At 34.8% G+C, this 13,890-nt stretch overlaps 1 protein-coding gene across 1 annotated transcript; it reads left to right on the plus strand.

Moving 5' to 3' along the window:
• Positions 1-2,151: 2,151 nt before the first annotated feature.
• On the plus strand, positions 2,152-6,960 carry LOC119073004 (probable cyclin-dependent serine/threonine-protein kinase DDB_G0292550). Its single transcript, XM_037178329.1, has 13 exons — positions 2,152-2,155; positions 2,201-2,272; positions 2,415-2,504; positions 2,603-2,713; positions 2,798-2,914; positions 2,987-3,103; positions 3,195-3,287; positions 3,341-3,445; positions 5,188-5,277; positions 5,417-5,523; positions 5,576-5,789; positions 6,493-6,804; positions 6,857-6,960. The coding sequence occupies exons 1-13, from the start codon at positions 2,152-2,154 to the stop codon at positions 6,958-6,960; spliced, it is 1,536 nt and encodes a 511-aa protein (XP_037034224.1).
• The last annotated feature ends 6,930 nt before the right edge of the window (positions 6,961-13,890 follow it).

The raw sequence follows: 13,890 nt of genomic DNA on the forward strand, positions 1-13,890 counted from the left end.
GAGACTCCTTTAGCAACCGAAGAAAAATAATTTTTGCATCGAACTCTAATTTTATGAATTTCGCAAAGCAAGGTTCCTAACAGAATGATCACAATGGGAATGGCTGCACAACAAATGCTCTCGAAACGAGTTCTGGCGGTACCTGGTTCGAAAGTAACTATTGAGGTTATTTCTTGACAAGATTAAGTGAAATTACTATTGACCATAATTGCCCTTCGCACCAGGTTCCAAAACCATACTGATCGTTAAGTCAATGACGAAAAATTCTAATTGATGTATTGATCGAGTGGATTCCTGCAATCTTAGTATATTACATGCCATCAGTGCGCTGTTTGTGACTCTGACCGGACGCTAGCATGTAGTAGTTATTTACGTATTTGAGGTGCTTACTCACTCTGGGAATGTATCCAGAGCCCTCGTATTCCTCGTGAGTAAGCAAGTTTTCCCACAGGTACGCAACATAAAATGAATTGATCCAAGCGATCTATGTACTCAGCAAACGAAATTGAATATTGATGGACCGATTATAAATTAATTTTTGGCGAGTTTCTCAGGCCGATTATATTCGTTGTACTTTTTCAATGTATCATTATTAGCATTACTTAGGGTGTGAAGTATGCAACTACAGTCACATTTTGTTAATGCAGTTTGTCTGATAAACGATCAATAATCAGAATTGGAATCCACCGTTTTGCTTCGATTTTACATCTTTTTACATCTTCACGTATTATATTTAATGCACATTTTTCTACATTAACAACAACAACTGAACTTGAATGTAGCCTTCTCGACGTAGCAAAAAATTTTCGTTAAGCGGATAATCGATAATTTTTACCAATGTATCTGTAAATCTAAAACTGAAGTCGGCGAGACACCATGCTCTTGTAAAGTCTTTCGCTTCATAAAAGAGACTCCCTTGAACACGATGTAATTTCTCACGTACTGTAAAATTTTAAGACGATTAGTTGAATTAAGCATCTGTGTGAAATTTCCCTATTTTTTCACTTCATTCTTCTAGCGCTCCGAATTTCAACAATTAAGTGGTTTTGAAAAAAAAAATTGTCGCGAAGCACACCAGTGCAAAAGCTTGTCTAAAATTTTATTGAATGTTTCGCGTAACATCACTTAGATTAGTTGTAAATGTTGAGTCGATGAGAGTCAATGAATTGGCGGATATTACTATCAACGTATCTAGTGTTTTATCGTTGCCATCGTTTTGACAAAATCTATCCACATTATGTGTTTCACTAATTTTCCCTTGAATTCGGAACCGTTTTTCATATTATTTCTTTAAAAAAAATTAATTACACTAGCAATATTCATACTCGCATTTACTGCCTGCACGCGCACTTGCGGAGGGAGACAACTGACGTAATGTGTATATAGACTGGTGTGAGAATTGAAACTACTGTTGCAATTATAAAAAAATTAAAGACATGCAATTCTTACTACCTATTTTGAGAAGACTGTAGATCTTGGAGCTTTAGAATTCAGGAGTGCTCTCTGCTATTCAGAAGTCTTATTAATTGTAAGAGAGCTCTACATAGAGTAAAACTCGAGAGATGGCGCTGCCATTTTCAAATATGTCTAAGTACCGAGTCATGGCTAATCCGCGTCACCATGTCAACTCTCGAGTCATCTCGTTATGGATCTGATTCACTACCAATCACAATAAATTCATTAGACATTTAACATTCATTCAATTCAAGAAGCTTCACAAGGGGAATCCCTTCTATTATTTGCTCTGTGAGCTTGTTCCCGAATGATGACTGCAAATATTCAAGCTACAGATTGATATCAGCTACGAAACATAACAATTGTAACTATGACCGAGTATCAGGTGGTATTAAGTCATACATTCAGTTAATTTTACTTATACCTTTGTTGTACGTAGGGGTGTAAAAAAAACTTAGCTTGCATTGAAAGAAAATTGAAAAAACCAAAAGAAAAATCTCAGCTCAAGTACACATTGACATTATTGTTGTACGTCGCGAAAAACTGATAAAAAATAGTGAAATCTGTGAGAAATAATGGATGGAAACGGACGAAATTTCGTTACTTTTAACCGCTTCTTCTCTGCTCAACAGATTGTAAGATCCAATGAGGGTAAGTATGCTAAGGTTCTCGAGATTCTTATATATTACAGTAAAAATGGGTATTCGCTCCTTGATTGTATGTAAATTTATTGAATAAATTTCAGAGAACGATGAGATTTCAGAGAACGGTGAGCCGAGCAATCAAGAACGTGACGGAGCAAGTATCTACAGCAATCGTAAGTATTGATTTCAATTTCAGAATAGAATATCGATCAATACCAGAGAACACTTTCGTTTTATTTTGTCTGCCTGACCTGTTAAATGTCTAAAATTGTATTTACCTAACCGAATGAAACTAAACCAATTTGTTCATTTCAGAACATGGTCAGTACGATGGACATAGCAGTAGCCATGCATTTCGTCAACTCCAACCACCATCGAATAATCCAGGCATTTTTGGTTCCCCAGGTAATCGAAGGATTCAAGTGAATTCTATATCTACAGTGCATCACATCAATCGTTTAATCAAAATTGAGTTAAAACTTAATCGATTCGTTGCATTTTAGAATACTGGCAGTATGGCAGCCGTAGCCATCATGACATTGGTGGTCCGATGAGGTCCAATGCATTCCCATCATCGTCTGCCAATCCATCCTTTTTTAGAAGCTCAACTAATCGTAAGTATCCACTATATGCTATGTCTTCAGTACATCTATCAAATGTGGAATTCAAAACTTTTGTTTCAATTCGATGCATTTCAGAGTATGGGTCGTATAATGAGCGCATCAATCAGGATTTTGGCGGCCCGATTAATTCATTTCATCCTCAGTTCCAATCATCGGCAAACAGTCAGCCCATTTATGGAGGTACCAATAATTGTAAGTATCAAGGGTATTCTATCAGTACATCATTTACTTGTTCAAATTTGTTAGAAATTATTACATTTTCAGACTATGGACGATTTGATGGCCGTAGCAGTCATGGTATTGGCAGTCCGATAAACAGCCATGGCAATCAGTTTCATTCACCCTTCAACAATGCATCCTGTTTTGGTGGCCCCAACAATCGTAAGTATTGATGGTTTTCGACACACATAATGATCATATCAATTTTTTATGATTTTCTATCACTCAACTTTGTCAATTTGATAAATTTCAGAGTATGGACACAACAACCGTGATAATGACAGCCATTCATTTCATCAATTCCAAACATCTAACAATCGATTTATGTTTGGCGGTCCCAGTGATCGTAAGTGTATTCAGAACACTGTTTCTCATAATGTAAAATTGGCTACATTGCAGAACACCGAGGTTCCCATAACTACCATGTTCGCGATACGCATGATGCTGGTCAGTACATGCCACTTAACAATCAAACAATTGATGGAGCTGCCAGCTTTAACAATCGTAAGTACGGATTTCACTCAGTATGAGGGCTTTCTATCTTGTTTACCTCACAGCCGTTTTTGTGTTGACATAACTGCGTATGATACGGCGGATGTTTTCAGCGATTGTAATCTCCTGATAGAACTAGGTAGCCATATAACAAGTAAAATTATAAAAGTTGAATGAAAGAGCAGTTGTTCTGTTCTATTAAGATTCAAATTTAGTGGGAAGGGAATATTTTGTGCCTGAAATCTACCGAAGAGTGATAAAAACTGATATATCATGAACTAGCCGGTATGGTAAAAGCAAAAGAGGCAAACACACATCGCGAATTACTGTCATCACAGATCACAATTTCCATACCTCCATTTGTGTCGAGTTTCATTATAGATTTGTTCCATTGTACTGTAAAAAAGAATTTTTTGACAAGCCGAAAACAAACGAGAGCATCCACAGAGCCATAAAGCTTTTGCGAACATTTTGTCAACAATAATGTTTAGGCTATGGCTCTAAAGATGACGGTTTGGTAAATAACCTTGGAACAGATCTACTCTTACAGTAGACCAAAACAATACCAAAACTGGCATGAAAAGTGCATTCTATGATGACAGTAATTTGCAATGTGTTTTTACTCAGAGTAATTTACATTTTCAATAATTCACTAATTCCTCGCAACGTCACGACATATAGGTACAATGTGCTATGTTGCGAGAAATTATGTGTCTCCTTGCGGAGTTCAAAATAACAAACGAAAATTATATTTTCGTTTTAGTTTGTGTGCCTGACCTAGGTCAGGCACACTTGTGAATGAAACTATAAGTTTCGTTAGATTTCAAAAAATGTGTGTGTGTATTCTTTGTGACACACACGCAAATATCTATTGAATTACAGAAAAATGCAATCCAATTTGTACTGTTTTGAATTTGGTGTGTATCGACACTTGGTAATCATGTAAATTTAGGACGTTGTTCAGCTTCTATGAGAATTTAAGATTTCTTTGACTAAACACTTTGTCATTTTCTGAGTTTCATAGAGGAATTTTAAGTGTAGAAAATCTCGAGAAGTGACAAAGTCTACGAAAATGAAATTCGTGTTTATTTCACGAAAATATGTCCTCTACTACTAAAACCAGGGTTTGAACATGAAGAAGCACAGTTTTCCTTCTCTTTCCTCTCTTCAAGCGTTAATTATGAAGGACCGGAATGGGTCGGGTGTTGAATGAAGAAAATTTGTGAAAATCCTTTCGTTCAAATAAAAAATTTACAGACCCTTCAGGCATCGCCCGAATGCCAATAGAGTCAGTGCGGGCCTAGAGTTATAATAGAATGAATTATCGAAACGTAGACACTGGTTCGGCCTCAGAGGATATTGGTTATAATACACGTTCCTCCATAAATTTAGTTTATATTTCCTAATTTTGTTTGGTTTTATTGAGGAGTATACAAAAACATTATAATTCAAATACTTCCTCCTTTACTTACTTTACATGAAAATATTTGTTAAAATTTCTTGCAAAGAAAATTGTTTTCTCAAATTAGTTGACAAAATGAGAAGCTGCCGTAGGATTTATTGAGAAAAACGTTGTATTTAACTCGATGATAAATACTTTTTTAATCGCTTGATGTGTACATGCCGTAGCCCGAGTGTGACAATCCGATTGTGGAATAAACGTTTTATGTTTTGTAACAAATCGCAACAAATATTTTCATTTATATAAATAAGTAAATCATAAAATAGAAACTTAATCAATTTTTTGATTTTAGTCTCCGGTCAGTATGATGAACGCAATAAAAACGGAACTAGCGATTCGGTGAACACCATTTCATCAAGCCAAGGAGTCAGTCATAGCACTAGTAAGTAAATTATATCAGATGAAAGTCACATTAAGATCCATAAACTTTGATCTTATACAAATGTGATTTCAAATATTTAAAATTGGACGATGTTTATGAGCTATTAAGACAAGCTTATGAAATGTATTATCTTACACAGATGCAAACGAACAAATTACTGACGGATCTACGAGGATCGAGCATGCAAAATTGAAGATAAAGATTGCGGAGATTTATAAAGAAAAAGCTCTGAAACCTTTTACAGAGGTAAATCTCAATTTTCATTTAATAATTTTTCATAAGTGACATTTTCTTACAGAACTCGTCGCGTTTTGATGAAGATGAATGGCTCAAGGTTTGGTGTATTTTTTCAAACGGACTGCGTTCATACCAATGCCAGATGATATGTCCACTGTGTTTCAAAAAAGTGACACCACAGAATCGTTCAGAGCCCGGTAGCTTACCTCGATGGGAGCTAACAATAGTAAAGGGCCATTTGGAGCGCATTCACGCTACAAAACCCAAACGAACAGGTGGGACTAAGCACAATTTGACTCTTTTTCACATTCACCTCATTTGACTTCAGTCCGGTCGGTTTTCATGATACGTTAGCCCGATTCCCATCAGCATTCAACGGAACTGATAAATTTAACTCTATTGTAAAAGGTTATATTTAGTGTAGTTCCAACACTTATTTTTTGATCGGATAAATTGACAGTTGTTAAATTTAGGAGCGCTGACAGGAATTGAGCTATTAGTTTCAGTTATTCACTGCGTTTCGATCGAACGTTATTTCTCGATTAGAATCTTGAGCATAGGAATTTATGTTCTATTCGAGAGAAATGATGATATCAAGTTTGTTTTCTATCGTCCACGAAGCTCAAAATCGCAGAAAAAAAAATTTTGGCGAACAGTTCTCCGTTCCTTTTGTTTAGTGAATTGGAAGACAAGATTATACGTTCACTAATATACGACACAAAATTATTAGTTATGTCGAAAATAGATGAGCAATTTGCGTTGATGGGATCGGCCTCGGGATCGGCTATTACGCGAGTTAATGCATTATATTAACCCTATCGTGAATATCGTATTACAATGGAAAATGCAGCATACCGTCAACGCAAAATTGCACATGTATTTTCGGCCTAACACATCAGTTACAAGCGAAAGCTTTTCATAACGAAGCTGTTTTTATAGCGAATTTAATATTGTTTTTCAATCTAAATTTCATTAAAGCTGAAGCGAGTAAACACGGTGATCATGTACGAGAGGACGAAGAAAAAAATGAGGAAGAGGGACAAAAAAAGAATGGGAAAAAAACGGAAATTGCAAATGAGGAAGAGGCACAGAAGATTGTCGAGGAAAGACATCAAAAGACATCCGAGGAAAAGGCGCAAGAGAAACAAGAGGAAGAAATTGAGAAATCGGTTACAGCTGAATTGGATTTGGTGTCGGAACCAGAGTCACTGATTAAAACATCTTCGAGCTCATCCGAGTCATCATCGGATGTAACGGAATTGTCGTCGTCTGATTCGGACGATACCACTGGTAATATTATAGTATTGCAGGCAAGAGTCTATTAAATTTGTTATTTTAATAGTTTCTACACCGGAGCGCACCACGAAACGACGCAAAGGCACACGTAAACGACAACCATCGAGCAAACGTGGCAAGGTTTCGTCAAAAAGCGGTAACTGTCTATGAATTTAAATTTATCTATTTAAACCGATTTCGCCAAATCAAATTACACGCCCACTTCTTATTAGATATTGCACTTTTACATTTCACTTGCTCTATTGCACCCTATTTTCATTTTTCGACACGCAAGAACTAGTTCGTTACACAGGTGAAAGTTTTTTCTGGTAGCTACACGGTACAAAAAAAAATTCGTTCTTCTGACGAAAAGCACTAAGTCAAATTATGAATAATAATATCGACTTACAAGCATGGACGTAACATTCTTTAATACAGATCACAATCGCTAATCAACAATTATAAATTTTAATTGACTTACTCAACCTTTGACTACTTTCAAACCACTACATCGGATCTACAGGGGGTGTTGCCTTTAGGCCTCTATAGTGATGTGTTTTAAAGTAGCGGTGAGACATAAAAGTGTTTGGAAATAGAAAAAAAAATTGCCAGTCGCCAGCCGACGAACAAGGAATTACAAATAAATTTATTGTGTACTGGTTTAGGAAGTGTGAAATTTAATTTTTGAAACTGAAGACATCCCATTAGTTGATTTACTAAAAAAAATTGCAGAAATTCCGGAATGGCGAAAGCCTGGCGTAGAATTCGGTTGGGTCAGATTTACGTCTTCGTCAAAATTTTTACCCGCATTCATTTTCCCATTGGAAAAGGGTTCAAAAAAAAGAATGGCGCTGCAAATCTTGTCGAAAGGCGAAGGCACATTAGCCAGCAAAAAACATTCATTCGATGCCATTGCTAATGCAACCCAACTGGAGCAAGCAAAAAAATCCAAAAAGGCGAGACCGTATCTGGCCGCACTAAAACGGTTCAACCATAATAATAAAACCAACTTTCAGTAACTTCTTTTTTGCTTAGTATTTCTTATTTTTCCTCATTTATTCATACATTTCACGTATGTCGTGTCATTTGTAACAAAAATGTAAAAAAAAAATTTGGCTGATCTTTTAAATAAATAAATTTTAAACTTCGATTGATTTTTACGAAAACCAAAACACAGACACATTTTAGTAGAGAAATTAAAATAACTTGTGAGAAACACACACAAGTAACTATTAAGTCAACATAGTGCCAAAAGTATGTAGTAGTATTACTAAGCTCTGTGTGATATTGACGAAAGTAATTAAAGCTTAAAGGATTTTTTTTGAAATAAGTTGGATAGTGACAAGTGGCTCTAAATCTAAAGAGACGATTCTATTGTAAATTAAAGGACATTTTGCGTGTGCGGTGTGCAAAATATTTATGATAACTATAATTACAATTATACCTTCCACTAGGAATAAACGTCCAAAAAACGTTTAAAATTATTTATCACTTGTTTAGGACAGAACTTTAAATGTTATGCAAAAGTTCTAGGGTTCCAACCAATAGATAGGCGCAACAACTAAATGTTGTTGAAGTAAACAAAATCCATCCATTCTTCTCCTTACATTGTTCTATTTCTTCTTCAGAAATTGGTAATTCACAGAAAATGGTTGCTGAAGTCGTCGTTAGTAATATGAGGTACAAAAAACACAAAACTTTTTAGACATCCCTTTTTCCACTTCTAAAAATTCTAGGAACCTAATGAACCATTCTTCAAGCTACATTTTGAGCACATTCTCTGATCATGAGGAATCTCTAAAACAGATTTATGTTGAACTAATCCCGGTAATTTTGTTATATTTTTTATGTAATTTTATTTCTGAATATTGAGTTTGTGTAAATATTGAAAATTATAAATCTTGACCAAAATTTCAGAAAAGACAAAGACACTATAAACCAAAAGATCTTCCGGATCTTTTAGAGCATGATATTTTAAACAATGAGCAGTTAAAAGCAATGGCTGAATTGGCAGAGCTAAAACTAGTTAAAAAGGAATACCACAATGCAAGTTTTTATAATTGTGTGAGAAAGTTTTTGCACAAATAATTATAGTGATAGTCTTACTTGTAAATTCGAATTTGCAAGCATGAACACGCATATGTGCTCAGTACCGGACTGGCTCGAAAAAGTCCATCGGGGGCTCCATGCAACTCAATTTAAAAAGGCCCACAAATTAAAAATTCTCATACAAAAATCCAAAAGACCCATCGGGAATTCCCCGAATTCACCATATGGCCAGTCCGGGCCTGGATGTGCTACAAGTCATAAGACATAAACCATAAAGTACAAGTTATAGATTAGTATACCAATGAAGTAATTTTATATCTCGTCTCCGAGAGCTTCAATTTTCCGTGTGTGCTATACTACTTTACTTTACCAGCGAGGCAAAGAGTTTTCCCAAGAGTTTTCGAATGGCCACAATACCTCCATAAGTAAAGTCAATTTTCAAAATTGGAAAAACATCGTAGACATTAAAATTTTGGTTTGATTTTGGAAATTCACTTTATAGCTTATAGAATCAAACTTATGTGAATTATCACTATAAAATATTTGTGTAAACTCTATGTGTACTAGTACCTACAACTTTTTTTTTTTCAGTCAACCGATGTGATATTTGAAGCCATTTTACCAGAATGGGCATTGGCTGCATTTTGTAAAGAATACAATCTAACAAGAGTTGAAGCTCTCCGAGTTATAAGAAAACAAAATGAGCTTTTGATTAGTGACGCTAATTAAGTAGTCAATCTCATGATTTGTTTGTTTGTGATTTTTGATGTACAGATACTAAGAAATTTTTGTTTGTTAAACGATCATATCGTCATCAATGAGTCTTTTTCTAAGTGTCTACAATTTCACCAATATTTTGGTGTAAATTGGACTTAACATAACATTTGGCATTTTCCTTTAAGTAATGTATAAACGCTGGATAAATAACGTCAGGATCATGTGAACTGCTAGACAAATAATGTCGTGAACATACAGAATTAACACATAACTTTTCCAATTGATACATTATGTGTCCATAATTTCGCATGATTTCGGCATAACTTGTACTGAACGTAAGAAGTGGTATTTGCCTGTAAGTTATGTAAAAACGCTAAAAAATAAAGTTAGGATCATGTGGTATGCTGGACAAATAATGTAGTCAACGCACAGCATAAACGCATAACTTTTCCAATTGATACATTATGTGTCCATAATTTCGCATGATTTACCATCATTCATTCACCACTTTTACCTAACGAACATTAGTTTTCCATTGACTTTACTTGGAATTAACATCAATTAACATGATTGTTACATTATTTTTACACTATTTCTAGCATTTTTGAAGTTTAGCATTTCAGAAGTCACTCGAAAATGTAAAATCGCGTTTCCGGCCGGAAACGCGGTTTACATGGAAAAATTAAAAGTCAAATATCTACCGAACATGACAAATATGTCGTAATTGAATAGAAGAAAAATAGTAGAAAAAAAATTCAACCTTTTTAGAGCTTCAACTATATACTTTCTTGTAACACTAAGGATACGCACATGTAGCAGCATTTCCTTGGCGTTTCGCAAGTAAATGAAAGCCAAACTTTATTCACAATTTTCATTTTTATTGAAACTGAACTCAGCGATCAATGTCAAAAAGCATTTTAAAAGTTATGCGTCCCAGCAAATATACTTGCACCAAATATTTGCACCACTAAATATCTTCTTGTAGCACAATTGAGGATATGGACACGTACAATCATCTGGAACGTATGCGCCGGTCGCTCTCGTTGGACATTGTACAGCCACAGCAAAACTGACGAAAACAGTCAGAAGTACAGTAATCAGGCAGACTAATTTCATTTTAAATTTTGTGGCAACGTTATATCCACTTGACTCGTTTTTAAGCTGAATTGCTAAACTGACAATAAACTGTTTTCGTTCTGGTATTTAAGTCGATTTCAGTTGGAACTTGATATTCAAATTTTGTTATTTTTTGGTGCATTTTGCCATTAATAGAATTGGTAGATTAGTCGTGCAATTCATATATATTACTGCGATCCGACGCAGAGTTGACAGAATGTAAGATAGTGACGTTACATTTTTGTTCAATGTTCTTTGATATTACCCAATTCATTTGGTGGACAAACAATTAATTTTAAAATCAAGTTCGGCGTGCATTTTTAAACAAGCCGTATCTCTCCTGGTGTAATTTTTTTTTTTTTTTTAATTGCAAATAAAAACACATTTGAGTCAACAGAAAGTTTTATTTTTGTGTTTTCATAAGTCGTCAGTGTAATATTTTCAACTGCATACGTCGTGTCATTGATTGTAACATTTCCATGATATTACCAGAAATAAACATTTTGCATTTGAGGAAATAGTAAGCCGTCAGTCTTCTAATTTTAAACAAGGTATGACTCTCAAGAGATCAACTGAAAATTAAATGATCTGATCACTTATATGACGCTAAGTTTGCCTCACGACTATGCATCCCGGAACCGAATAATTTTAGGGAACCCAAGACAAGTGAATGCTCAAATTCTACTGATTAGCATTTTAAAGTAAAATTAGCTTCGGTTTCTGCAACTGTTTCGATCTGAGAGACGACAAAGCAATTTCATAATTCCTCAAAAGTTTTAAAGAATTATTTTTGCCAAGTGGCTAGTCATACCCTGTTGCATGCACAAGTCTAGCGAATCATAAGCAAAATGAAAGTTTAAAGTAAACTTTCATTCTTCTTCATCACTAGCCATGCAAAGTTTCAAAGTATCTAGTAGCAGGACAAATATTGCACATAATCAGATGCAGATGGTATGATGTTGTCCACAATAACAACAAACATAAAGTCGAAAAAACACGATAAATTTTGATCGCGAAATTATGGTGCGTCTCCCATTGTTTGATGGATGTGACAAATCGGATGCAACGGAAAGCGCAGTATAATTTTGCGATCGCAGGAATGCAGAAAATTCGAAACGAATTTTCCTAAAAAATAGTCTCTGCTTTTCGGCCTACACGACAAGCTCTCTCAAATGTTCTTTTTAACACCAAAGACTGAGTTAAAAATAATTTAGTAATCGAATTTACATTACATACGAAACGATACTTTACGTGTTACGGCAATGCAAATGGCGCTTCGCTCATATGAAATACACATTCACATACTTTTGTTTTCTCTAGAGTCGAAAGTGGCTTATTACACACCTAGGGAGAACAAGAAAATTGGTTTCAAAAGCTCGGCTCCGCCTTGGATCAACAAATTACCTGAAAACTAGACTTTTCATTTTTTTTATCTTTTTATCCCTCGTCATGTAAATAACTATTACGTTGCCTAATCACGGTTAGCCCAGAACCGGATTCTTGACCAGGCCAAGGCCCACAAGTGGCTGTAGCGCCGGCAAAGTAAGTAAGTAATCACGTAAAGCACAGTACGTACATACCCTTCGTGTCGGGCTATAGTAACTGTACTTTCGGACGTAGTAGCCTCAGTTAAGTTTCGTTAAATGTTTCGTTCATTCATTTATTTCCATGACATTTTTTAACGTGTATGTCATTTCTTAACGTGGATGGCATCATTGCAAACATCCTTGATCAATAATGTTCCCACTCGTCAAAATAAAAATACCTTTTAGTGCAATTAGTACTATTAATGAGAAGAAGTAATAGATTCAATTGTGATGATATGCTTGCCGTTTGTGAAGTAGGGTTTTGTAGGAACAAGTTGAATTTTTAGATTTATCAACTAGATTTGCGAACAAGTCGAATTTACTTGAATTTTATTCAGTTTTCTTTCTGATTAAACTCGAATTTCATTATTAAATCACAAAGAAAAGATGAAATGAGTTCACCATATGCTTGTGTTGTGCTGACGATGTTTTCCACATGTTCGTTCTATGTCGAAACCGTGCAAATTACTGTTGCACTTGCATTAATTCCATTGTGTTTATGTTTCAATCAATCAACGCAGAGGTAAAATTTCAAATGAATTCTAAATTTCCTATAATTAACACACCATATTTCACATTTTGCGAAACGATACGAATAAAATGGATCAATCTCACCATTAACAGTGTTAAATAGCAAAAAACAATATCTTCAACAGCGAACAGCAATGCTTTTCATTTCGCTTGTGAATTTATAAAATGAAAATGATGTAAAATGTTGATATAATCAATTTGAATAAACGAAAGCTCCCAGTTCGTCAGAACTTTAACGTTTCAATAGAGTCACGATTCCTGTGCCTTTTCGTTTAAAAAAAATGCAAATATTTCCAGCCAAATTTCTAAGTAAAATTAGCCTCATTTGCGTGAGCTTAAACAATCTAAAAAAAATATATTTTTTCCATCATTTAACATTCCCATCAAACCAAAAAACCAATTCCGAAAGTTTGTTTCTTCAACTTGAACTACGAGTTCTACATTTTGTCTGTTTGTTTTATTTTATTTTTTATTTATTCATTCCAGTATCAAATAACTATAAAAGCCAGCGATAATCCGCTTCTGGTTCGGTTATCAGTAAAACATATGTAAAACGGTTATGATACGAAAATCGTATAAATTCTCGTCGTGTTCCATATATGTAGGTCTTCTTGGCGTATTTTAATAAGCTAAGAATTTATATTCATAGTCGTTGGATATTTTTTTTTGGCTACAAAGTTCGTACCACGCACGGAACTAAATCAATGAACCATTAATGAAAGGAATTTATTGTTATTATTATTCATCCATTCATTGAATAACCCCATGCTATCGCTAATTTTATTATTAAACATGGGAAATGAATGTCAGTTCGTCATTTCAACTGGGATTCCATTCGCTTTTGAAATTGATTTCCTACTTTGACCAGATGTTTGTTGCATAAAAAAACCGCATTTTGTGTATCGCAATTTCTTTTCCGCTGAATTAAATGATTTTAGTGGAACTATAGCCCATAAAGACACTAATTACTGCCAAACCTCTTAATCTTTCATCATAGCGCATTCTCCAACAACAACAAAAAAAACTGTTCAACTATTCCAACTACACCGCGTTACCATACCGATCAGAACTTGTTATTCCAAAATCTATAAAAGGATGTGAA

The sequence above is a fragment of the Bradysia coprophila genome (genome assembly GCF_014529535.1).
Source record: "Bradysia coprophila strain Holo2 chromosome IV unlocalized genomic scaffold, BU_Bcop_v1 contig_84, whole genome shotgun sequence".
Taxonomy (NCBI): domain Eukaryota; kingdom Metazoa; phylum Arthropoda; class Insecta; order Diptera; family Sciaridae; genus Bradysia; species Bradysia coprophila.